Source organism: Zootoca vivipara, chromosome 16 (assembly GCF_965207765.1).
Source record: "Zootoca vivipara chromosome 16, rZooViv2.hap1.1, whole genome shotgun sequence".
NCBI lineage: Eukaryota > Metazoa > Chordata > Lepidosauria > Squamata > Lacertidae > Zootoca > Zootoca vivipara.
The window spans coordinates 19773688-19799825 of record NC_142599.1 but is presented as its reverse complement, the minus strand read 5'-3'; the positions used below and the strand labels follow the sequence as shown (position 1 = coordinate 19799825).

The 26138-nt window shown below is 47.6% G+C and overlaps 1 protein-coding gene and 1 long non-coding RNA gene across 3 annotated transcripts; one reads left to right on the top strand and one right to left on the bottom strand.

Moving 5' to 3' along the window:
- Nucleotides 1-1355: 1355 nt before the first annotated feature.
- TMEM233 (transmembrane protein 233) lies at nt 1356-24834 on the bottom strand. Of its 2 annotated transcripts, XM_035098519.2 has the most exons (3): nt 24257-24834; nt 11948-12082; nt 1356-4915 (listed from the first exon to the last, which is right to left on the bottom strand). In XM_035098519.2, the coding sequence occupies exons 1-3, from the start codon at nt 24476-24478 to the stop codon at nt 4904-4906; spliced, it is 369 nt and encodes a 122-aa protein (XP_034954410.1). In that variant the 5' UTR covers nt 24479-24834; the 3' UTR covers nt 1356-4903. The 2 variants fall into 2 exon arrangements, with proteins under 2 accessions (XP_034954410.1, XP_088515366.1); XM_088659240.1 differs by lacking the exon at nt 1356-4915 and having other exon boundaries at nt 11903-12082.
- On the top strand, nt 3997-12127 carry LOC148683111 (uncharacterized). Its single transcript, XR_015947382.1, has 3 exons — nt 3997-4166; nt 8406-8541; nt 11878-12127. It is a non-coding gene; the product is annotated as an uncharacterized LOC148683111 (long non-coding RNA).
- Nucleotides 24835-26138: the final 1304 nt, after the last annotated feature.

Here is a 26138-nt window from a genome sequence, read left to right as displayed (position 1 = left end):
GGCGAGCAGCCTGGCATTTTGATGCCAATGACATCCTGTGGATCTTGCAGAATAGGTCTTGCCTGCATGAGCAGCAAAGATTCTGCAATAAACACCTGTCTGAATGCTGCCACAGCTACAGAACATTAACACCATACTGTAGTACAAAAACAAAAAATATTGTAACAGGATCACATCTGATTCCTTTATGGCTAGCTTAATGAAGAGTAGAAATTACAATTGCTGGAGGGGGTTGGACTGGATGGCCCTTGTGGTCTCTTCCAACTCTATGATTCTATGAATTCCATACACATGTGCTGGAATTATCATAATCAGGTTCTTGGGCTATGATCTTTAGTGAGACTACTGCTCCAACACTTATTCTCCAGTTAACGGACAGCAATCATGAGGTAACACTGGGAAAACTAAAGTGGAGAGATGTGTAGACTAAAGTACTATAGTTGTGTCCAATGCTATTTTTCTAGAAAAAGAGGTGCCGGGACTCAGCAAGAGCACCTCCCTCATTCTCTTAGAATGGCAATGGCACCCACCTGAGAGGTGCCAGAACTGAGTTCCTGTCAGTTCCACCTAAAAAAGCCCTGGTTGTGTCACTGTTATGAGAATTATAAGGTCTAAGATATAAAATGGACACGGGTGGTGCTGTGGGTTAAACCACAGAGCTTAGGGCTTGCCGATCAGAAGGTCGGCGGTTCGAATCCTCGCAACGGGGTGGGCTCCCGTTGCTCGGTCCCAGCTCCTGCCAACCTAGCAGTTCGAAAGCACGTCGAAGTGCAAGTAGATAAATAGGTACAGCTGCAGCGGGAAGGTAAACAGCGTTTCCGTGTGCTGCTCTGGTTCGCCAGAAGCGGCTTTGTCATGCTGGCCACATGACCTGGAAGCTGTACGCCGGCTCCCTCGGCTAATAACGCGAGATGAGCACCGCAACCCCAGAGTTGGTCATGACTGGACCTAACGGTCAGGGGTCCCTTTACCTTATTGATGCTTTTGAATTATGGTGCTGGAGGAGACTCTTGAGAGTCCCATGGACTGCAAGAAGATCAAACCTATCCATTCTTAAGGAAATCAGCCCTGAGTGCTCACTGGAAGGACAGATCGTGAAGCTGAGGCTCCAATACTTTGGCCACCTCATGAGAAGAGAAGAATCCTTGGAAAAGACCCTGATGTTGGGAAAGATTGAGGGCACTAGGAGAAGGGGACGACAGAGGATGAGATGGTTGGACAGTGTTCTCGAAGCTACGAACATGAGTCTGACCAAACTGCGGGAGGCAGTGCAAGACAGGAGTGCCTGGCGTGCTATGGTCCATGGGGTCACGAAGAGTCAGACACGACTAAACAACTAAACAACAACAAGAAGATATAAAATAAATGTTCATAAATGTGCCAGGCAAACACATACATAAATATATAGACACATGTCTGAAACAGTACAGGAAAACAGTCCTTAAATATTCCTCAGCAGTTTGGATGGAAGTGGGAAAAGCCTCCCCATTGTCTCTGTGCTCACAAATCCTGTCTTAAGGGTATGTCTGGGTATGAATTTGGTGAGCCTGTGACCTGGACTCAGGAATTAAGTATTTATCATCACAAAAGAATGGCCAGGCTGTCCAGGTAAACCGATCACCAGGTTTCCTGCCAGACAGGATTCTGCTGTAGACCGCCCCTTCTGTGATAGACCGCCCCTTCTGTGTTGTGTGTATGATGTATTGGGGGGTGGTCTTGAGCTACAGGGTGGCAATTTCAAAAGTCTATATCAGGGTTATTTCAAAAGTCTATAACAGGGTTCTCCTCCCTCCTGCGTGTGGGGAGTGGGGACCCTGTTGGAACAGTTCAATAAAGATCGGGCTTACTAGCTGCTTTGCTTTTAATATTCTCTGGTTGGCCTGTTATTTTCTCCTACCGATAGAGAACCTACATAAGGACTCTATACGGGCCCTTGGGTACCCTATAAGGGAAAAGGAGCAGTTTTTTCCCCTGATAACAGTCACAATGCATCTTTTCTTCCTCCGTTCTCTACACCACATATAAATTTATAAACCACTATCATCCTTCGTTGTATTTCTTCCATGTGCTTTTCATTTTATTTTTGCCTTTCCTTGTAAGGAAAATGCTTCAGCCATTCCTCCAATCATTTCGGTGACCCTTTTCTGACCCTTTTCTTGCTCTGTTTTGTCCCATGCGCTGGGGAGCAGATCCTTTACAGAAGTCCTAAATAAAGCATTAAAGTTATTTGAACAAAGAATTATACAAACCAATACAAGTTTATTGAACCCCCCCCTTTTTCAGACATGACATTTAAGTGTTAATTAAAAATAAAATAAAATCCAGTATCGGATACGGGGTGATCACAATTACCCTTTATCCCTCGGGGAAAGTTCCTTGTAACATCCCTTAAGTTGGATTATGGTGATGGAAGGGAAGGGATAAAACTTTTAACGGCATATTTCCTTACTTGTAAAGGTGGGGGGATGCATTTTATGTTGTGAACCTCCCTGACATCTATACAAATTTAATAAATATTAAATAAAATAAAATTTATTCTCCCTACCCTATAGAAAGTTTCCATTCTGCTGTATCTAACTAAGTTAGAGTTAGCCAATTGAAATTAAGAGAACTGAGTTAACCATGTCAATTAAGTGGGTCCATTCTGAGTAGGTTGACATGGAATGGCTACAACCCATTCCATTCAGGATCTGGCCTGGGAAAAGAGCATTTCCTACAGCAGGCACCCCCAAACTCGGCCCTCCAGGTGTTTTGGGACTACAATTCCCATCATCCCTGACCACTGGTCGTATTAGCCAGGGATAATGGGAGTTGTAGTCCCAAAACATCTGGAGGGCCACGTTTGGGGGTGCCTGTCCTACAGGGTATCAAAATGCATGTGAAGCCTGATTACATTTCACTTGCCAATTTACAGCCACCCCAAATTTGGCTGGTGCCTTTAACTGAAGCGTGATTTTCAGTCATGTGCTCTGCCTACAAATTTAACATTCAAAGCACATGGCTTTCCCCAGAGATTCCTGGGAATTGTAGTTTACCCCTGAGCTGCAATACCCAGGATTACAATACCCAGAACTCATAGCTGCCAAGTCTCCCGTTTTTTGCGGGAAACCCCCGTATTTAAACCCGTTTCCCGCTGTTATCCCAAATAGAGAAAAATCCCATAAATCCCCCCGATTTCCTACCTGCCAGAGAGGCTCCTTTTGCACATGTCTGGACATGCGCAGAACCGATTTTGGGTGCCACTCTGCCCATGTCTGGGCACCAGAAATCGGGCAGCGCTCGCACCAGAAGTTGCTTTTACGCATGTCCAGACATGTTTAGAAGCGACTTCCGGTGCCGCGCCACTGCTGATCCTGGATTTTTCTTACCACGAGTTGGAGGGTATGCCAGAACTACAGTTCCCAGGATTCTTTGGGGGAAGTTAGGCGGTTTAAATGTAATTTCCATGCTGAGGAAAGCTCTGCCTGCTGATTTCTGTTTTTAAGATCGAGTTGTCCTTAAAGGCACGCGAGCAGGCCAGGCTGTTCTCCCTTCGCCAGCACCATCCTTCTAACCTTCCCCGACTCTCAGGACGAGTTGTCCTCTTGAGTCACACATGACATCATACACAGCCGGACAAGCACAAACACGTAGCAGAGGCCTGGTCAAAGAAATGGGAGTCTGTAAAAAGAGATAGCAAAACATTTCTGCAAAAGAAGAAGCTAGTTTTGGAGAAAAAGTGAGGAGAAAGCTGGACTGGAGTATAGCTGCCAAGTCTCCCGTATTCCCCGGGAAATCCCCGTTTTTCCAGCTGTTTTCCCGGTTTATTCTGGCGCAGTGGCCATTTTGGAACTGGGCGGAGCATGCTCAGAAGCGACTTTTGGTGCTGCTCTGCCCAGTTCCAAAATGGCTGCAGTGCGACGTCTGGCGCGGCGGCCATTTTGGAACTGGGCAAAGCAGCATCAAAAGTCACTTCTGAGCATGCTCCGCCCAGTTCCAAAATGGCCGCCGCGCTACTTCCGGTATGCTACTTTCGGTCCGGTCCCTTATTTTTCAGAGAGGAACTTGGCAGGTATGCTGGAGAGAAGGCAGTTCAAGGAAGACAGAGAAAGGGCCTTGGCTCTGGAGTGGTGGAGCATCTACTTTGCATGCAGAAAGTCTCAGATTCAATCCCCAAGCATCTGCAGGTAGGACTGGGAAAGAACTCTCGTCTGACACCCTGGAGGGCCACTCCCAGTCAGCATAAGACAATACTAAGCAAGATGGACCAATGAGGCAGCTTTCTAAATATCCATGCTGGACTGAGAAACTCAGGTGATAATTCTGAAGCTGTAGAGAGGGTAGAGCCATAGTAGATCAAAGATGTATGATGGGCTGGGAAAGCATTCTAATTTTTTGTCCTGAGAGGCACCAATGGGGTTATTGGACCTGAAGCAGAGGTCAACCCAAAAATCACAGGGCAGCCGCCCACCTTGTCCGGCCTGCGCCTCCAGCTCGGTCCTTGCATCCATCAGTGATCCAAAAAGTTCAGCCAGCGAACGCCTCTGACCCGGGCGATGTTGCACACAAGGGTGAGCCCGGATGCCTACGAAGTAGGATGGAGGGAGAGGAGTTTTTTGTGTGTCGCGAGAATAGAGGTACCACCTCCAACATACAGGAAAACGGAGGCATGGGGGTTTGAAAAGCGAATTGGAAGCATTTCTCTATTAACAGCATTCCTTAAGAAATACTTTTTTTTTTTAATGCTCGTCTCGGTTTATGCAGCACTGTGGACAGCCATAGCGGACGCAATCTGTTCACCAGCGACTGGAATCAAAGCATCTGGACTGAAGGATCCTTGTTTTCCTTTCCTTTGCCAGAGATTCCCTGTGCCTTTCCCAGAGGTTTGAAGACGGGCAACGCTTCCCATCCGAAGTCTTGGTCGTCAGATGACGTGCTGTGTTGGTGTTAAAAATAATGGTGGTTCCCCCCCCCCAAAGAGAAGTGAGGAGAATTCGGGGGGGGGGGAGAGAGAGAGAGAAGAAGAAGAGAGAGAAAGTTAGAAAGTTTGATTGCCTTATTTAAATTATTCATCCTCAAGGCCTAATGGACACATTATTTAATAGCCCTTGTTCCCATTAAACAAACAACCCACTGCATTAGTGGCTCAATACTCTTTTGAATCAGAAGCATTAAGTCTCCACTGGTAGCTGTCATCTCGCTGCCAGTTCGCGCTGAATTATGTATCAGGGCAGGGCGATCTCGAAAAATCAATGGATTCCTGACTGTCAGGAAATGGTTTGATGTTCACTAATGGATTTTGCTTTGTTTTGTTTTTTTGGTGTTTTCATAAAGCCTTCCTTGTTTTAACATAGAAGAAGCAATCAGCCACACCCTGGGCAATTACCAGAGCCGCTGGCGCTCATAGCAGCAAAGCACAGCTTTAACACAGAGGCAGGAATGGGGGACCTTTGGCCCTCCTGATGTTCCTGGACTACAACTCCCAGCAGCCCTAGCAAGAAGGGCCAATGACCAGAGGTGGTAGGTGGTGCAGTTCAGCTACATTGGGGGGGGGGCAAAGTTTTCCCACACCTGACTTAAAGGGGAAAGGAAGGTCATAGTTAAGGAGAGAGAAGAGTCACAGATCTGCAGGCATAGGCAAACTCTGGCCCTCCATGTTTTGAGACTACAGTTCCCATCGTCCCTGACCACTGGTCCTGTTAGCTAGGGATGATGGGAGTTGTAGTCCCAAAATATCTGGAGGGCCGAGTTTGTCCATGCCTGTTTTACACTTTCAACATGTTCTTCATAGTCTTAGGGACTAGGAACTTAAATCCCCTCTTTAATGAAAATCGAGGTCCCCACCCCACCCCAAATTCTGCACCCAACTTGCACAACCAGCACCCATGAGTAGATTCACACATGCCTATACATCACTGGTCTTCAGCTGGTCAGTTGGGACCCACTAGTGGGTCACGGTCTGATCCAAAGTGGGCCGCAACAAAAAACACCACAGCCATGCAAATAGATGGTGAACGATTAAGAAATGAGGCCTCCAAAGCCTGTTTGGGTTAAAAGTGGGCCGTGGGTCTGATCAGATTGATGATACCCTGCTGCACATGTTTCGGGCATAGGATTATTCAGCTATAGGAATCTACCTTATACCGAACCGAATCAGATGATTTGGTCCATCTAGCTCAGTATTGTCTGCACTGACCGGCAGCGGCTCTCCAGGGTTCCAGACTGGGGAAATTCCATAGCTGCCAAGTTATCCCTTTTTTAAAGGGAAATTCCCTTATGCTGAATAGGCTTCCTCGTGAGAAAAGGGAAAACTTGGCAGCTATGAAATTCCCAACCCTACCTGGTGATGTCGGGGATTGAACCTGTGACCATCTGCTCGCAAGGCAGATGCTCTACTGCTGAGCTACATCCCTCCCCAGCCTTTCAGCTGAGTGGGTGAGCCATCTCCATGGGAGAATGAGGTGATGGGACACCTTTGCCTATGGCTGTTGGGCCACCATGGCTGCTTCTGACCTACAAGTGCAAACCTGGTGATACCTGCATGTGTGAAACCAGCCTTCCCTTCATTTCCTGCCCCATTCTTACGGTTCAGACCATCAACCTTATTGTTTCACACTCCAGAAGAGCCCTATAGCTGGATCCAGGCCAAAGGAGGTCCGTCTAGCCCCCTGCATCCTGTTCTCACAGTGGCCAACTAGATGCCTTTTATGGGGAACTGAGAAGCCCTCTCCTGTGGTCTCCAGCAACTGCTATTCGGAAGCACTTACTGCTTCCAAACGTGGAGGCAGAGCTTCACTGTAATGGCTAGTAGCCTCTGAGAGCTTTATCCTCCACAAATTTGTCTAATCCTCTTTTAAAGACATCCAAGTTGGTGGCTGTCACTGCCTCCTGCAGGAGCAGGTTCCACAGGTTAACAAGGTGCTGCGTGAAGAAGTCCTTTTTTTCTTAAATCCAGGGGTAGGCAACCTAAGGCCTGGGGGCCGGATGCGGCCCAATCGCCTTCTTAATCTGGCCCGCGGACGGTCCGGGAACCAGCATGTTTTTACATGAGTAGAATGTGTCCTTTTATTTAACATGCATCTCTGGGTTATTTGTGGGGCATAGGAATTCGTTCACCCCCCCCCCAAAAAAAAATAGTCCGGCCCACCACTGTTTGTGGGGGACAGGAGGCGGGTGGGGGTGGAGGACTCCCTGGTCCTGAATGGGGTAACTGTGCCCCTGAAGGACCAGGTGTGCAGTCTGGGAGTCACTCTGGACTCACAGCTGTCCATGGAGGCACAGGTCAATTCTGTGTCCAGGGCAGCTGTTTATCAGCTCCATCTGGTACGCAGGCTGAGACCCTACCTGCCTGCAGACTGTCTCGCCAGAGTGGTGCATGCTCTAGTTATCTTTCGCTTGGACTACTGCAATGCGTTCTACGTGGGGCTACCTTTGAAGGTGACCCGGAAACTGCAACTAATCCAGAATGTGGCAGCTAGACTGGTGACTGGGAGCAGCCGCCGAGACCACATAACACCGATCTTGAAAGATCTACATTGGCTCCCAGTACTTTTCCAGGCACTGTTCAAAGGGTTGGTGCTGGCCTTTAAAGCCCTAAATGGCCTCGGTCCAGTATACCTGAAGGAGCATCTCCACACACCCCTCGTTCTGCCCGGACACTGAGGTCCAGTACCGAGGGCCTTCTGGCGGTTCCCTCGTTGCGAGAAGCCAAGTTGCAGGGAACCAGGCAGAGGGCCTTCTCGGTGGTGGCGCCTGCCCTGTGGAATGCCCTCCCATCAGATGTCAAAGAGAAAAACAGCTACCAGATTTTTAGAAGACATTTGAAGGCAGCCCTGTTTAGGGAGGCTTTTAATGTTTAATAGATTATTTTATTTCATTTTTCTGTTGGAAGCCGCCCAGAGTGGCTGGGGAAACTCAGCCAGATGGGCGGGGTATAAATAATAATAATAATAATAATAATAATAATAATAATAATAATAATAACAACATGGTCTGAGGTACTGTGGAGCGGCCCACGGCTGAAAAAGGTTGCTGGCCCCTGTTTTAATCCATCCCATATCTTCCGCTTCCTTGGATGTCCATTAGTTCTAGTGTTAGGAGAGGGGGGGGAGTTTTCTCTATCATCTTTCCCCTTGTCAACTGTTAATTCAGAAGCATACTGGTTCTGACAGGAGAGTGAGGACATAGCATAGGGAAACCTGGGTTCTGGATCAGGCCAAAGGCCCACCTCGCCTAGCGTCGTTTCCTTGCAGCTGCCAACCAGATGCCTCTGGGAAGGTGCCTCTTCTCATCTTAGGCTGAAAGCCTTGCAAGCATTTCCCATCTTCCGTCTCAATACTTGACGGAATTCCCCCCCCCCCTAATCTTCTTTGGGCTAAATTTATCCACTTCCTTCCACCTTTCCCTTATGCAACTTTCCCTTTCAGATCCGACATCGTCACAAGGTAAGGCTGCCAGCTGGCGATGCAGCCTGACTTTGAAGTTCTGGGGTCTTTACAGTGCAACCCAATCCGCGTCTACTCAGAAGGAAGTCGCACTGGGTACAATGGGGCTTACTCCCAGGTAAGTGGGGATAGGGTTGCAGCCTTGGCCTCCTCCTCGGGATATCCGGAGGAAGGACTAAGATTTATGGGGAGGCAGGGGGAGTGGGCACAGGGTTGCACACTCAGATGTCATTACTACAACTAGTCTCATTATTATTCATTCAGAACCTGAAATCACAAAAGAATGTTTTTAACGTATTTGGGCTGTTTCATATGTCACTGGTCTTGCCTGCTCCTTTGATCTGCTTTTACGCAGTTTTTTTTTTTTTACAGTGGTACCTTGGTTCTCAAACTTAATCCGCTCCGGAGGTCTGTTCCAAAACCAAAGCGTTCCAAAACCAAGGTGTGCTTTCCCATAGAAAGGAATGCAAAATTAAAAAACCCCGAAACAGAAATTTAACATGAATTTTACTATCTAATGGGACCATTGATCCATAAAATGAAAGCACTAATCAGTGTACTGTAGTATAAAATAAATAAGACAGTATTGTAGATGATAAAAATTAAAATAAATTTTTTTAAATTCCCTGCACTGATGATAGCCATTGTTTGGATATTGGGGGGGGGGGGCTTTTATCCATTTCCGAGTCACACAATCAGTCAATCAGTAGCTGAACTGGGTTCCACACAGTCACAAAAACAAATTAACCAAAATAGCCTCAAAAACAAAAATGCAAAATAAATAGCAAAAAAACAAAAGCGCCAAAATTAATCCGTTGCGGAAGTCTGTTCGAAAACCAAGGCACAACTTCTGATTGGTGCAGGCGCCCCCAAAAAACAATAGCTGACAGCAGCATCAGACATTTGGCTTCCGAAAAACATTCGAAAACTGGAACACTTACCTCCAGGTTTTCAGTGTTTGAGAATGAAGGTGTATGAGTACCAAGGCGATTGAGAACCAAGGTACCACTGTATTTAAAAAAACAGCTCCACTAGTTTCAGCTCATGAGGTCTAGAGACTTTATTTCTTAAAATGAAAGCTTTGGCTTCTCGGGAATTTAACCAGAGCCTGTGAGTTGCCCAGTGGCGTGTTGGTCTGGGGTCATGTTGGGGTCAAAGACCCATTCATATTTATGCAGCAGGGTCCCTGTCCCCAGCCTCCTCGAGTCACCCACTCAGCATGAAAGGGGAGCTTTTTTAGCTACCAAGAAGCAGCCTTCTCCCCCTATGTTCTGATTGGAGGCAACTGGAGTGAAAGGAGGAGAGTCTGCCACTGAGGATGGGCTCCTAGGGTCACTCTGGAGAAGGTGCATGGGAAGAACGCCAAGGAGGAGTTGTTCTGCATGTTCCAAACAGGTACATATCCTCCAGCTCCCGGTAAGAAAAATCCGGGATCAGCAGTGGCGCAGCACTGGAAGTCGCTTCTACGCAACTTCCGGTGCCGGCGCTGCCCGGTTTCCGGTGCCCAGATATGGGCAGAGCGGCACCCAAAATCGGTTCTGCGCATGTCCAGAATCTCCCTGGCAGGTAGGAAATCCAGGGGATTTACGGGATTTTTCTCTATTCGGGATAACAGCGGGAAATGGGTTTAAATACGGGGGGTTTCCTGCGAAAAACGGGAAACTTGGCAGCCTGAGCAAGGAGAAAATGTGATGCTTCCCCCACCCCCAGAAATACTTCTCATTTTTGCAATAATTCCTTTTGGTACAGTTGCTTTTTATGGATCTTCTCAGTAGGTGCCCTTATAAATATAAGTGGTTGTTGTTGTTTTGCACCTCCTAGGCTTGGCACCTTGTGTGCTGGGGGGTCGACGACGGCCCACACTGCCCTAAATCCAGAACTGCCCCCTAACCAGAGAAGAATGACAAGCCAAGCTGATGGACTATGCCGAAATGGCAAAGCTGACTGAAAAACTCAGAAACCAAGAGGATAAAAACTTTATAAAAGAATGGGGGAAATTTTACAAGTTATTTATCTGTAAGCAGATGGAAAGAAGAGCAGGATTTTGACAGTGTAAAAAATATTATGGATACTGTAATATGGTTTGATATAGTAACTGGAGTACAAACTAATATGCAGTTGTAGATGTTTTAAAACTAGGCTCCGTGGACGGGAAGGGGGGAAGTCACGAGATTCGAAGAATCTCCACATATCGTGTTACTTGATCGATGTGTGTTTATTTGTTTTTGTTTTTATGCATCTGGGTAATCGGAGTATCGCCGAGGCATGCCTGCCAGTCTGAGGAAGTGTTGTGGGGGAAATGTTATGTTGACGCCAAATTGTAAAAATGAATAAAAAATCTTAAAAATAAAATAAAACCCAGAGCTGCTCCAAAGCCCAAGCATTTGGGAAGACTGAAAACAGCAGATGCTGCAGATTCAAGGGAACGGGGTGCAAATTCTGTTTCATCCAACGGACCTTCACGGAAAACAATGTAACTTGCTCCAAAAGAAGATATCGGAGCACTCCAAACCATTTGCCCATCTACATGCATGGAACATTGTAGAACTAGCTGAAAGGCAACCCATGGAGATCTGCATTGATCGTTGCAATGCACCCCTAATTATTGAAAAATAATAAGACTGTTTTTAGAAGGCTGCCTAACCTCAGAAGGGGCTGGTGGCTTTGAGCCTGCCGCTACACTACAAGTCACCGCTCCCCATTGATTGACCCTCTTCCTCTGGGCCCCCTCTGCCCAAAGAGAAGGGGGCAAGGTGAGCGGAGGCCGTCTCCCCTTCTCTCAGCTCCTATCCATGCTTTCTGGAGCTCCAGGAGTTGGCAATGCCCCCCCCCCGGGATGTGGGTGTTGGGATTTTTACAAAACCTCTGTGCTCCAGCAGCAATATAATGTGTCTGTTGGTTTTCACACAGCGAGTCTGAGTTTCAGCGTGAGAGAGGAAGTCTGTATGTTTTCTCTTCCTGACCATGTGATGTTTTTTGTATTCTCTCCCCCCCCCCCCAGTTTCTGCTTCTCAATGGAGTAAGAAAAGCTCTGTGCTTTTGGAGTTTTGGAGCAGAGATACAGAGAATGAACTGTGTACATAAGCCTTAAAATAAAGTAGCTTTAGTTCTACTTTTGGCTTCTTCTTTCCTGCTGAAATATGCATGGATCGTGTGTGTTCTTCTCAGCAGAGCAGGATCGCATATTACCAGCCCTCTGGACTGCTCTGGTAGCGGCAGCCAGGGAGAGGCCACAGGAAAGTGCTTGGAATCTAGGACTGTCTGGCGTTTGCCCCGAGCGTTTTTCTAACAGTGGGCAGTCCTGAGTGCTGGCCCTGCTCCTCTAAGCATGCAAAAGCACAAGAAACACAGATTAAATAAGATAGCATAATCTTAGAAGCTGCCATAGCTGCGAGTATCCACTACAGTACTGGAAAGAACTGCCCCCTCCCTCTCATCTCTCCCCTCTCCGCAGATTAACAGCGCTGTTAAAGATGGCATCAAGTTCTAGCGCATTGGCTGGAGAATGGCGGGATCTGACTTACCGTAGTGAAATGAACTGCACAAAGGATACCGATCAGCACGAGGCCAATGAGGATCGCTGCGATAGCAACCAGGAGTGCGGTGTGGCCCAGTCTTTTTGACCCTTCTATGTCTCCCTGTGCGTAACTGTTTAATGCCTACAGAGGAGAAATGCAATGTTCATTAAAAAAAACACCAACCAACCTGTGCCTCCATTCTCACTCTTTTTGCCACCATTGGCGGGTGAGGCCTTGCTGCTGGAGCTGCTGTTGCCGGGGGGCTGCTTGGCTGGCACTGTCCTGTGACAGGGCCTCTTTGGTGGTGGCCCCCCTGGTTGTGGAATGCCCTCTCTAGCCAGGTGTGCCTGTCTCTATCATTATTAACTCTCTAGGAGAGTTCACCCAATGTGAACTCTGTTGTCCCTTTTCACCCAAGCATTTGGTGGCTGAAGAAAACTGCGCCTGGCCAACTCTAGAACATAGGCTGGAAGTATGTTTTTGATTGGAATTGATTTTAGGACATTTTAATCTGTTTTATAATGTTTTTCTTTTTCTTTTTACAGTTTTGTATCTGTTTGCCGGCCTGGGATCCTTGGGGAGGAAGGGCTGTGTATCAATTCAGTAATGAATAAATCATGGGCATAATCCTTTAACAACCAGCTCACAGTTTTTTCATTCTCCTGCCCTCTCCACCCCCCACCAAATCTACTACTGTATATATTTTGGAAAGCTGTCATACATTCTGACACCTCTTAAAATATATCGTGACTGAACCCTTAAAAGCTGTGCCGATTTTAACCACTGATTTCAAAAAGGCACAGATTTTTTTTGTCCCCCCCCTTATAATTTTATTTATTATTTATGTACTCATTGCATTTATATCCCACTTTTTTCTCCACTGTGTGTACGTGGTTCTCTCCCTCCTCATTTAATTCCCACAACAACCTTGCAAGGTAGGTTAATAACTGCCCTGAGGTCACCCAATGCACTTCATGGCTGAGTGGGGGATTTGAACCCTGGTCTCCCGGGTGCTAGAGCCTGACACTCTAACTCAGGCATCCCCAAACTTCAGCCCTCCAGATGTTTTGGACTACAATTCCCATCATCCCTGACCACTGGTCCTGTTAGCTAGGGATCATGGGAGTTGTAGGCCAAAACATCTGGAGGGCCACAGTTTGGGGGTGCCTGCTCTAACCACTACACCACACTGGCTATTCCCAATCAACGCCAGGGGAGAAGCGGCCATTTATCCAGGAGCTGATTATGACTGCTGCATTCGTTGTACATTTGATTGCTTCACCATTGCTGATCAATAAATCCCACAGCAATTTAACTATGAGCTGCACTTTGAAGGCTCGCCTGCCCACTTGGGAGAATATTCATCTGAGCAGTGCGAGGTAGAGCGGAGGAGGAAAGGGATTCTGGTTTTACCTGGAGGCCACAGATATCATTGTACTGGCCAGGCATTCGTGTAAGAGGGCAAACTATTTTTAGGTGTGGTTTTACTGACATTTATTTGCTCCTGAATTGTAGCTGACTTTGTGGTTTAAATGACTCTCCCATTAGGAAAATTTGCAGCATTCGAGATTTTTTAGTTTAGAGAAAAGGCAAGTATGAGGTGCCATGATAGAACCTTACAAAATGATGGATGACACACAGAAAATGGATGTGGAACAGCTTTGTCCCTCTCTCCTAATGCTATAACTCAGGAACATAAAATGAAACTGAATGTTGAAAGCTTTGGGACAGATCAAAAGACTTTTCCACACAGGACATAGTTAAACTACAGAACTCACTGCCATAAGAGCCAGCAATAGCCACCAACATCTAGAAGTTCTAGGTTCAATTCCTAGCATATGAACTACAAAAAGGTCAGATGAAAGCTGAGGGCAAAAAGCTAAATCCTCTATTTATTTACGATTAAGGTGACACAAGCAATTTGGCACAATGGCCCCTGAAATCAGGGAGCGGTTTTTTAACTATGTTTTGATATTGGCCACCATTGTGAATCAATATGGCAGACTCAACATTTTAAATATGCACGGATCTGGACATTTGTTAAGGTATAGACAGATTTTTGTATGCCCTTTGGGCAAATATACGCACCTTTTTTTTTTTGCAAGACATTTACCCTAATTTAATTCATGTTTGTATATTGTTTTCATGAATACACATGAGGACCTCGGTCCACCTCTACCTTTGATGGAACAAGTGGTTTGCTCAGAGCTCTCCATGGTGCTGGAACCTTCACTTTCCCTCCCTCAGATCAGAGCAGAACGAAACCTTGAGAATGGCCATAGTTTAGGGGCAGAGCATTGCCTTGGCTCCCAGTTGCTGAAGAACATTGATACACTCTTTCCAAAGGCTTTTATCCTTAGATTATTGTGGTACATAGGCAGATTGCTGTTTTATGGCACTTTAGACAATGTTGTTGTTGTTTAGTCGTGTCCGACTCTTCGTGACCCCATGGACCATAGCACGCCAGGCACTCCTGTCTTGCACTGCCTCCTGCAGTTTGGTCAAACTCATGTTCGTAGCTTCGAGAACACTGTCCAACCATCTCGTCCTCTGTCGTCCCCTTCTCCTAGTGCCCTCAATCTTTCCCCAACATCAGGGTCTTTTCCAGGGAGTCTTCTCTTCTCATGAGGTGGCCAAAGTCTTGGAGCCTCAGCTTCAGGATCTGTCCTTCCAGTGAGCACTCAGGGCGGATTTCCTTCAGAATGGATAGGTTTGATCTTCTTGCAGTCCATGGGACTCTCAAGAGTCTCCTCCAACACCTTAATTCAAAAGCATCAATTCTTCGGCGATCAGCCTTCTTTATGGTCCAGCTCTCACTTCCATACATCACTACTGGGAAAACCATAGCTTTAACTATACGGACCTTTGTTGACAAGGTGATGTCTCTGCTTTTTAAGATGCTGTCTAGGTTTGCCATTGCTTTTCTCCCAAGAAGCAGGCGTCTTTTAATTTCGTGGCTGCTGTCACCATCTGCAGTGATCTTGCTAATCCTCAATACAGCTACAACAAAGGTAGGTGCTCCAGCTGGCAAAGCTTTGAAAGTTGAACGGATGACTGTTCTGCCTATAGGGTTGGGGTGGTTTCATCTTACGGCTGGAAGAGTTTCTGCAATCTCTTGCAATGCCCAGTAGGCAGAGCCCTCTGTTTCCTTCTCTTTGGGCTCCTCCTGGGCTTGGGTGACAGGGAACATGTCGCTACCACCTGAGAGGTGGCTGGGACTGGTGAACTATTCTCCTCTGGGAAGGCAGAGCTATTCCCAGTATCAGACAGCTGTGTCTGACAGAAGTTCTCCACCAAATTTGGAAAGGGAGGCGGTGAGAGAGCAGGCTGAGGAAGCCCCCCACTCTGGAATCCTTGTTAGCCGATTCCCCCACTCCCAGCAAGTGACCCACATCCCACTGGAGGCCTCCCCCAAATCCTCCCTCTGCATTTTCCTGACTTGGCCAGCCCATGTCAAATTTCTGCCTTGAATGCGGAAAACCCCAGGTTCAATTCTTGGCATCTCCAGATCATAGCTGCCAAGTACCCCGTTTTGTCCGGGAAATCCCCGTATTATCTTACCGTTTCCTGCTGGACTCCCGAATGGATTTATCTCCCGTAAATCCCCCGGAAAGCAGCTCCTGCTGGCGGCCATGTTTCTGGTGCCACTCTACCCATTTCCAAAATGGCCACGGCGCCAGAAGTCGCTTCTACGCATGTCCAGAAGTGCATAGAAGCAACTTCTGGCGCTGCGGACATTTTGGAAATCGGCAGAGCGGCACCGGAAGTCGCTTCTACGCACTTCCGGACATGCGTTGAAGCGACTTCTGGTGCCGTGGCTATTTTGGAAATGGGCAGAGCGGCACCAGAAGTTGCTTTGACGCTGCGCGGCTGCTGGTCCCGGATTTTCCAATCCGGAACTTGGGAGCTATGCTCTAGATAGGGCTGGGAGAGACTTCCGTCAGTGTGGACAATCAGGGGCGTACGAGGGGGGTGCAGAGGGGACGGTCTGCCCCCAGCACCACTCAGGGTGTGTGTGTAAAGATGGCCCACTGTCCCCCCCCCCAGCTGTAGAGCGGCCAAGGGTGTGCATGCAGTTAGTATGGGTGCTGCTCGCGTCCATACAGGCTGCCTCTCACACAGTGACCGTATGGGATCGCGTGTGTGCCGCTGGGAAGTTCCCCGCGCCCCAGGTTCCTCTGCCACTGCAGACAATTCTGAGCTAGCTGGAATCAGCAGCCTGACTCAGTATAAGACACCCTCTTTCTCCTCCCCTCAGAGGAATTGTCATAAATTGCGGCAGGATGGGAGGACAGGTGATTCACGGCGGATGCAAGCTTTTTAGAATGCCAGCGCCTCAAGAAGACGTTCAGCAGACAGAATGAATCCTATCAGCGACACAACAAGGTGGAGGTCTACTCAGCTGTACATGCGATGAGATGCATTAGCTGAACTGCAGGCCTGGAGGGAAATTGCTAGTGGGTCAAGTTTCTCATCTGGCCCTTTTTCAGAAGCAATGCAGCAGATATATCATGTGGGGCATTCCTCCGCTTCTCGTTACACTTGGGTTTTGTGGGAGGCTTGCAAGAGCTTATCCATAAGACAATTCAAAACAAATACTTTGCTCATAGCTGCCAAGTTATCCCTTTTTTTCAGGGATTTTCCATTATGCTGAATAGGCTTCCTCGCGAGAAAAGGGAAAACTTGGCAGCTATGACTTTGCTGCTTCCATGGGGAACCTTCTGGGGGGCCAAATGGGTGGAGCCAGAAGCACAACTGGGTGGAGCAACATATTTAAATTTGACCTCAAGGAGGGTGTGGCCTGTGGAGAGTGCCAAAGGTCAGGCAGGGATGGCTGGAGGGCCGGTTGTGGACCCTGGGCCTGAAGTTCCCCTACCCTGACTTATATGAGTTGATGGCCATGTTTGCATGTAATGATAAGCCGGATGTTATGGCTTATTGTGGTTTATTGTGAAAGAACAGCAGGCTGGTATATACTGCCCAGTTGCCTCCTCTTCCATCCTCCGCTGGTGGAAGCAGAATAAACAAACAAACCAAGAAGCCTTGGCTTTTGTGTTACATCAGATCCAAGGATTGTGGTTTGTTTTCCCCTAAATGAAATGGCTTCATTTCTCCCCTGCCCTCTTCTGTTTCACGTATTTTCTATTGTAAGCCCAAAGGCTTCCCCCCTTCTCCCTCCCCATTCATTTTTCCTTTTGTGACGTGACTTTTAGGCCGCAACTCTAAAAGGTCAGGGTTGCCTTGTTATTGATCTTTGTCAACCACTGTGGGAGGCTTTTTCAGCTGGAGAGAAAGCTAAAAATGCTTTGGATGAAGACGTTTGTTTCGTTTTATTAATTAAGGTGCTTTCATACCCCTCTGCACCGCCACAGCCACCACGCAACGAAATAATCTGAAACAATTCACATACATTCCCTGTATAAACTAAGGCAGGAAAAGTGACGTCCTTCATGTTGGATTTTTTGAATAGTCAAGTTACTTTAGAGCCGGTCTAATGTAAATACTGTCTGTTTAAGAGAAACAGGTGCAGGTGATTTCTGTTAATAGCCCACAGGCATGGACTCTGCTTCTTGTATATAAGGCTCTGCCAGAAAGCCTTCTGTATCTCTTAGTTAGATCTTTCAGTTTGATTCATCTCTAAGTAGATCACTCTCTCAGTTTAAGATATTCCTTAGTTGAATCTTAGTATGATTGCTTAGTTATAATGCTAGAATGCTGTTAATTCTCGGGTAGTTTAATGGGAGGTTTGTGGGAGGTTTTGGAAAGTGGGTAGATAACATTGCTAAGAGAGAAAGCATTTATCTTTAGTTTCAAGTCTCTTTAGAGTCAGTTTGTTTTTCAGTTAAAGAAACCCAACCGTTTGTATTTTCATCTGCACACTTTTACAAGTGTGCAGCTAGTAAGGGGTTTCATAAAAGGGAGATAATTCCCTACGCTCTTGGTGGTGTTTTCTTAGCCAGGTCAACTTCTGACTGTGTATACTCTGTGTGAAGCGTACTTTAAAGGGCCGCTGTAAAACTGGGATATATGATTTAGGTTAAGCAGGTTTCAATATCCAGTTTTCTCCAATATTATTCTTATCATATATATTATATTCCAATACTTCACTCATCAAACCTCTCCACCTCTAAAAGCCTGACAAAAGAGGTTCGTCTTCACCTGAATTTCTGCAGGGGCTCAGGCCTCCTCATCGCTTAGAGCCAAGCCCCATGTTAACCTTTCAGGAAGACGACCCGAATCTTCCAGCATTCAGGTTCATTGGATATCCACAAGTTCTAGCCTTAAAGAGAGGAAGAAAAACTTTTCTCTATCCACTTTCTCCCAGCTGTGTATAATTTTATAAGCTTCTATTGAACCTTGGGCCTGGGGGCCAAATTCAACCCTCCACATGGCCCATGGGACTCTCCCCATGCCCATCAAATAAATAAATAAAAATACTTAACTAAAAATAGAAATTGTAGAAAGAATTGGACAGATTTTCCTGAGCTCTTGGGGTCAAAAGAAAGTCATTTAAAAACAGCTGAAACCTTTCATTCTGAATGCTCTAAGCAGAGCCAGACAAACGATGATGCCAGGTGGGGTGCCCTGCCCCCCCATAAATCCTGGCTACACCTATGCCCATGCCACACACCTCTCTCCAGCCACACCTCTTCTCCCCAGCCCTGCTTTGCACCCTCCTTGAGTGTTTTGCCTGGCTGGACTGTGTCCTTGAACTGTGATCGTGCCCCTTGCTTGCCTGGATTATGAGAGAGAGAGTGTGTGTGTGTGTGTAGAAACTAGCCTACTGTACAGAGGTCCAATTTGCATCTGTTGCTCCTCCCAGTTTTCTTTCTGGCTCCACCCACCACTGGCATATGGCTCCTGGAAGATTGCCTAGAAGGGAATGTGGCCCTCTGGCTGGAAGAGGTTCACCACCTTTGATGCAGAGGAACGAGCGTGGACAGGGCAGTTGGATATTGCTGTACTGGGCTGCTGCCATTTGTACTTGTTTTTTGTTGAGCCATTAACTCTGATGGCGAGAAAATGGTACCCATTATTTAAAGAGCAGATCAGGAGGGCGAGACATCAGTATAGTGATTCGAGGCATCTCTTTTGAGCTCTCAAATAACCCTTGCTGTTTGAAAGCTTTATGGTCCCCAGAGAGATGGGGGAGAAGCCATCTCTCTTAGTGAAATATCTTCTGTCTCCAATCCACCATCCTGCCAACTGCAGACAGAATGTGCTTCAAGGTTCTTTGGCGCACACAAGCACACACCCTTAGCCTCTCCTAATTTCTCAGGGCTCTGAAACAGCCAGCCATTTCTCCCTTTGTGCAAGTAATAGACCGCAGCCCATTAGGTTGGCTAAATGGACTCTCTCGGAATGGATAATCCATGTCCTGCACGTATCCAACCCACACTTCTACACTTATCTTCCTATATGCATAAAAATGTAAGGTTGTCGTCACGTGGCCCCCCATTGGGAGGATTTTGGGTGTCGCATCAAAATCCCAGATTTGCAGGAAGTTAGGGTGGGGTGAGGAGGCAAGCTGCACAACACCAGCGGCCATGTCATGGGAGCGAGAAAGGAGGGACATTGACAGGTGAAATGTTGTGGTTGCAAACAAGAGCAGAGGTATGTGTGAAGCAGGGATGGAGGCAACTGAAGGAACATGGCAGGGGGGAGGAGTCATGAGCATGCTTGTGAAAAGGGGGGGTGCAGAGTGGGACTGCAGAATAGAAGAGAAAAATGGGGTTGGGAAGGTGAATAGGAAGCTTAGCAGTCGCTTGAGGTGGGAAGGGGAAGCTCTAGGGGACTAATGTGGGGTGTGAGGTTTGTGAACTGAGTGAGCAATCAATACGGAGAGAACAATATACTGTACATTTGTTGCAAAACAGACTCATTTGCACAGTCCAATGCTGCACTTATTGAAAAAAAGAGAGTTGCAAGCGTTTCTGATCTCCCGAATCCAGAACCCTCTATGCGCCTGCATGCGCACGCACAAACACATGTACACACATGCACACCTCCTGTTTTGGCATCTCCTCTTTTTGACCTAACGGTCAGGGTCCCTTTACCTCCTTGACCTATTACAGCTGGTTGTTACAAGAACTCCAGAGCAAAGACCTAGCACCTGGATTTGCTTCTTCCTCCTCCCTCCTCCTCCTTTTTCCTTTTGTGTTGTATCTTTTAGCTTATAAGCCACGTCTTATTATTGATAGCTGTAAGCCACTCTGGGAAGCTTCCCCCCACCCTCGGCTGAAGAGCATGGGTCAAAATCTTTCAATCTGGTAAATGACAGCCAGGGCTAGGTTGGGCTGTTGAATGGGCCTTTGGTCACAGGAACCTCAGCCTTCACACTCCTCTTGGGCTTCTGGGTTGGCAGCTAGGAACATAGGAAGCAGCCATAAACCGAGTCAGACCATTGGTCCATCTAGCTTAGTATTGTCTACACTGGCTGGCAGCATCTCTCCCAGACTTTCAGACGGGTCTTTCCTGGCCCTTCCTTGAGATGCTGGGGATTGAACTTGGGTCCTTCTGAATGCAAGGCAGATGCCGTACCACTGAGCCCAACCCTACCCCAATGTCGGGAAGGAGACAGCAGTTAGCATGCAGAAGTGCACTCTCTACCCCTGAGACAGGCAGAACTGCAAAATGGGCCAAAATGGGCCACAGATCTTCACCTCCTAGAGAGAAAGAGAGATATTATAATGACTGACAAAACAGAAGTTTCAAAATCACCCTTTAAATGCATCCTTTTCATCAGAGCAACTGATGATCATTTTTATCAGCTGCTGGAAGTGTTATGCTTTAAGAATTTAAATGTCCTGCTTTAAGTTTGCTGTAATAAACCTATAGTTTTGGTCACGAACTGCATCCTACCAGGACCCCAGAGCTTGCTGGTATTTTTTTTTTTCATTGCAGGGGTGGTGGGTTGGGGGAACGAGCCGGTTTCACGCTCTTTTCCAGGCTAGAGCTCCTAAACCATCTTTGCTTCCCGGATCTCACTTCCATATAGAATCTGCCAGAACATAGGGCAAGGGAGTTCACTACCCTCTGTTCTGAAATTCACACCTAAGGCACTGGAATGGAAAGAACGGTGATTGGGATGAGGCCGTTTGAGATGAAAGTTTAGAATTGCCAGGGGGGTAGGATGACAATTTGCCAACAAAGCATGCACCACTATAAAAGACTTGTGCACATCTTCCTCATGTGTGCATACGAGGGCTGAGCAGGTCTCCCGTCCTGTCTTGCACCCATCCTGGATCCAGGCCCTGACCCAATTCAGGAAGCTTACAGAGTCACACAGGGTATTTCTCCCTGCTTTCCTTGCCACTAGACTGCCTTGCATTTTGACAGCCCGGGATTGCTTCAGCTGGACTTGATCTGAGCCAACGCTACCCAGGGCTGCCTCAATCCAATCCACCCAAATCCCAAATTGACCCAGATCCACCCAAGGCAGTATGTGTGCTTCTCCTGCTTCTCATTCAATCCGCAAAACAACCCTGCAAGGTGGCTTAGGCTGAGAGGCAGTGACTGGCCTCCAAGGTTGAGCTGCATAGCCAACCGGGGATTTGAACCCTGGTCTCCCAGGTCCTAGTCTGACATGCTAACCATTACACCACACTGGCTCTCTGGTTTTAACTTTGCTGTTCTATCTTTACTATGCCTGCTGCTGCACAAGACACAATCACTCACTGCTCATTATCATATATATATATACTCGAGTATAAGCCTACTTTTTCAGCACAAAAAATGTGCCGAAAAAGCCGCCCTCGGCTTATACTCGAGTGAGGCGGGCAGCGGTGGAGAAAGGCACAGGACTGGGGGTTCGGAGAAGCACTGTGCTGCGACTCTCCAAACCCCTGTCCTATGCCTGCTCTGTGCGAGGCGGCGGGGAGGGAGAAGCGGCAAGGAAGGGATCCTTCCTCGCCACTTCTCCCCCCACCCTGCCACCGACAGCTGGGAAAGGCATAGGACGGTATTTATTTTTATTTTTGAAATTTACCAGTAGCTGCTGCATTTCCCACCCTCGGCTTATACTCGAGTCAATAAGTTTTCCCAGTTTGTTTTTTGTTTTAGGTAAAATTAGGTGCCTTGACTTATATTCGGGTCAGCTTATACTCTAGTATACAGTGGTACCTCTACTTACGAATTTAATGCGTTCCGAACGCACATTTGTAAGTCGAATCCCATAGGAATGCATTGGGAGAAAAAATTCGTAAGTAGAAGCAACCCTATCTAAAAATTCGTAAGTAGAAAAAATCCTATATAAACTGCATCCAAGATGGCGGACGGAGCTCCATTCATAAGTAGAAACATTCGCAAGTAGAGTTATTCGTAAGTAGAGGTACCACTGTATACAGTGTGTGTGTGTGTGTGTGTGTGTGTGTGTGTGTGTGTGTGTCTATATATATATATATATATATACTGTGTCATATATATATATATATATATATATATATATATATATATAATCAAAACCAATGGTGCATATTCCTGAAATTGTATTTATTCATTGCATTTATATCCCGTTTTTTCAAAGAGCCCAAAGGTTCTTCTCCCCTCCCCCATTTTATCCTCACAACCATCCTGTGAGGTAGGCTAAGCCGAGAGAGTTGGGAAGTGACGCAAAGTCGCCCAGTGAGGGAGGGAGGATTTGAACCCTGCTCTCCCGGATCCCTAGTCTGATGCCGCAACCGCCACACTGCCCTGGTTGTTGCAAGGTTTGCATGAACCGGGCATCAGAAGGAGGAGAACAAGTTCCAGACAGAAGACAGCCAGATAATCAAGGCAAGTGACTGAAAAGCAGGATCTTTGCACTACAGAAACCACAACTTCTGTCCAGTACTGATACAAAATCTTGAGAAAAAAGGTTACAACCTTAACATAGGCTTGCCCAACAGCACAGTGAGCCCCACTGAACTCAGCAGTGCTTAGGATCAAGAGTGATCTCAGGTCCCCTCCAGATTGGGGCTGTGTAAACATACATTTCCCTTTCACTCTGCGCCCACTGCGCTCCCACCCCTGGGTTCAATCCACATCTATCAGCCTTTTGCTGCTCTGAACCCCTTTGGGTCGAAGGTGGGGGGAGAGAGATAAATGCAATAATAAATAATGATAAAATCTACCCTCAACTGCGATTCCTCCATTGCAGGGAGTAGGGACCATAGCTGCCAAGTTATCCCTTTTTTAAAAGGGATTTTCCCTTATGCTGAATAGGCTTCCTCGCGAGAAAAGGGAAAACTTGGCAGCTATGGTAGGGACCAAACAACCCCTTTGAGCACCTTCCAGCTCTAGAATTCTATGATTCTGCATTTTATTTGATTTTTACAAAATGCTGCATTCCCTCCCCACCCCACCCCAAAAAACACACCACCCTGGCTTTGATCCCAACTGGGGGGGAAAGAACAACCTAGCTGGATTTTAAGCTGGCAATATGTATATACACAGCTTGTGGTTCTTTTGGGAGAAGGATTCAATTGCATACCTGCAAATTTAGGCTTGAGCAATTAGAAGTCCGGTTAAAGTGTTCTCGGGCAATAAATTCACCTTTTTTTAAAAAAGGGGGGCTTTTTCAGGAAGGAAAGTGGTGCAGAAATGCTTGGGGAAGTGTGGGCTGACAATGGAATGACGGAACATCTGGAGGCTCCCCCCCTAACATTGCCTCTTGAAACCATCAATTGCACTTCCTGGAAAGTTAAGCCCAGCTAAATATCACCCAGGAAGCTTGCTTCTGAGCAAACCATTAATAGGTCGGGGCTGCCATCACATCCCTGCTTCTTTAGATGCAAGCCCCTGTTTGAACTCCATGGGACTTTTGAGTACACCTGCAGTGGATCGGAATCTAAAGACGCAGTGGAGATTGAAGCTGGAAAGGAGAGATTCTGAAAAATACATTTCATAGGGGGTATTGTGTTGCCTCCCTCTATAGTCCAGGGGAGTCAGGGGTCAGCTGGGGTTGTCATTAGACCCACTAAAAGTAAGGAACATGGCTAACTGGTGTCCTTTTAATGTCAGTGAATTGTCTCCAATGCTGGTTCTACTCAAGAGTAAACCCTCTGAAGCCAATGGGCATGGCTACCTTGTGCCCCTTGATTCCAACCAATATTCTCTTGAGTAGGGCTTGGAAAGAAATCAAAAGGTCTACTCTGAGTAGGGTCCAACTGAATACAGTGCAACCCTTTTGTCCTTCCCCTTTCCAAGTAAGAGCTGCCCAGTAGGAGGCGATGAACTGGGGAGGGCGCGCGATCGTGGAGATAGGGACGCTCCGGCCCCGACGAGGAGGCGCCCCCTTAAACCCCCACCCCAAAAAAAACACCACCCAAGGCTTACCATCACTGAGAAGACGAAGGCCACGATGTTGATGGGGTAGGACGGGCAGAAGCAGGAAAGGATGCTGAGCCACAGGTAGTTTTTGGGCGCGTGGATCTCCTCTTCCTCGGGGCCCGGCGCCTCCTCGTTGCCGTTCATCTGCAGGTCGGCGCCGCTGTTGCTCTTACCCAGGCCCCGCCTGAGGTCCGAGTAGGCGGGCGGCGGCGAAGAGGAGCCCTCCATGAAGCCGGCGCGGGAAGAAGGAGAAGAAGAAGGGAGGAAAAAATGTTCGACGGGGCGGACGCGAGCCGAGAAGGAGCGCACGCCTGCTGCTGTCCCTGCCCTGCGGCGGAAAGAGCTACTCCGTCGGCCGAAGAGGGAGCCGCTTGACCTCGCTCAGCCCCTCGCCTCCTCGCTCCTGTTCGTTCAGGGACGGCGGCCAAAAGGCAGACCGAGCCAAGCCCACCTCGATCCCGGGAAAACTCTCAGGTTTCGCTCCCAGGCCAAGCCGAAGAGGTGGCGGCTCGGGGAAGAAGAGATCGCTCCCGACGGGCTCAGCAAAGACTGAAAGCGCCTTTGGTTTGGCCGCCGCCGCCGGCGGCGGCGGCGGCAGCAGCAGCAGCACCACGACACTCGGAGCGCCGTCTGATTGGAGGGAAGGGACGCCCACTTTGGAGTTACACAGAGCTCTTCGACCCAATCAGGTATATTGTGGGGAGATGGGAGGAGGAGAGGACCTTGAGGAAATGGGTCTGAGGCAGGATGGCTAGACGGTCTTCCCAGGCAGTATGGCAAGGGGATGATTGGGGTCCCATCCAGCGGTGCCAACTTGAATAAAATAAAATATTGGGGTGGTGGTGGAGGTACGGTAAGCCCCATTGATCACATGATACGGTACACACACACCCTATTTGAATGGTAATGACCTTTAACTAGGGGGGCGGCGACCCCCTCAAATATTTTATTGGAGGTGCGGAAAAGACCCCTCAGCCCCAAGGAGCTGGCTCCTATGGTCACATCCACACCATGTATCATAGCTGCCAAGTTATCCCTTTTTAAAGGGATTTTCCCTTATGCTGAATAGGCTTCCTCGCGAGAAAAGGGAAAACTTGGCAGCTATGCCATGTATTTAAAGCAAATTCAACATGGCTGGCTTCCCAATCCTGGGAACTCTAGCTTCTTTCTCACTGAGCTAGAATTCCTGGCACCCTTAACCACACGACCGTTTCCGGGATTTCTTGCGGGGAGGAAGCCATGTGCTTTAAATGTGTTGCGCATAGATGTAATATGAACCTCCAGAGCCAGTGGTAGTATACCACTGAAATCAGTTGCTTCAGAGCAACAGGAAGAGGGGAATGTGGAAGTTCTGCTCTTTCCCATGCAGACACATCAGCCTTCGGTGCAAGCTGAGTAAATTATATCTCAACACTTCCAAGGTGCTGGGTTCAATCTCCGCAATCTCCAGGTAGGGCTGCCAATGTTCTGTGCCAGTGGAGACAGAACTTTGTTAGATAGACCCAGTGGTCTAACTTAGTATAGGGCAGCTTCCTATGTGAGACGTGACAATCAAGCGATGTTTTAAGTCCACATCTCTTGGCATAATAGGTCAGTGTGTCTGGCTGTGAACCAGAAGGTTGGTGGTTCGAGCCCACTCAGGGATGACTATGTGCAGGGACTAGATGACAGCCGGGGTCCCTTCCAACTCTTATGTGTCTGATTCTATGTGTCAATTGGGGACTAGAAAACTGCACAGTACGTCGGTCTTTCTTTACTCCAAAATGACACACACACTGCAGCAGATTGCTCTCCTTTCCTCATAAACCAGGGACATGACCGAACCCAAAGGGTGCTCATCAATGGCTCCTCCTCATCCTGGAGAGTAGTGACTAGTGGGGTGCCACAG

Bases quoted from the DNA above. Each gene is read 5' to 3' on its own strand.
- TMEM233 (XM_088659240.1), bottom strand. From the start codon at position 24,478: ATGGAGGGCTCCTCTTCGCCGCCGCCCGCCTACTCGGACCTCAGGCGG. The intron at 12,083-24,256 runs GTAAGCCTTGGG...TCTCCTCTGTAG, and splicing joins CCTTCGTCTTCTCAGTGATG to GCATTAAACAGTTACGCACA.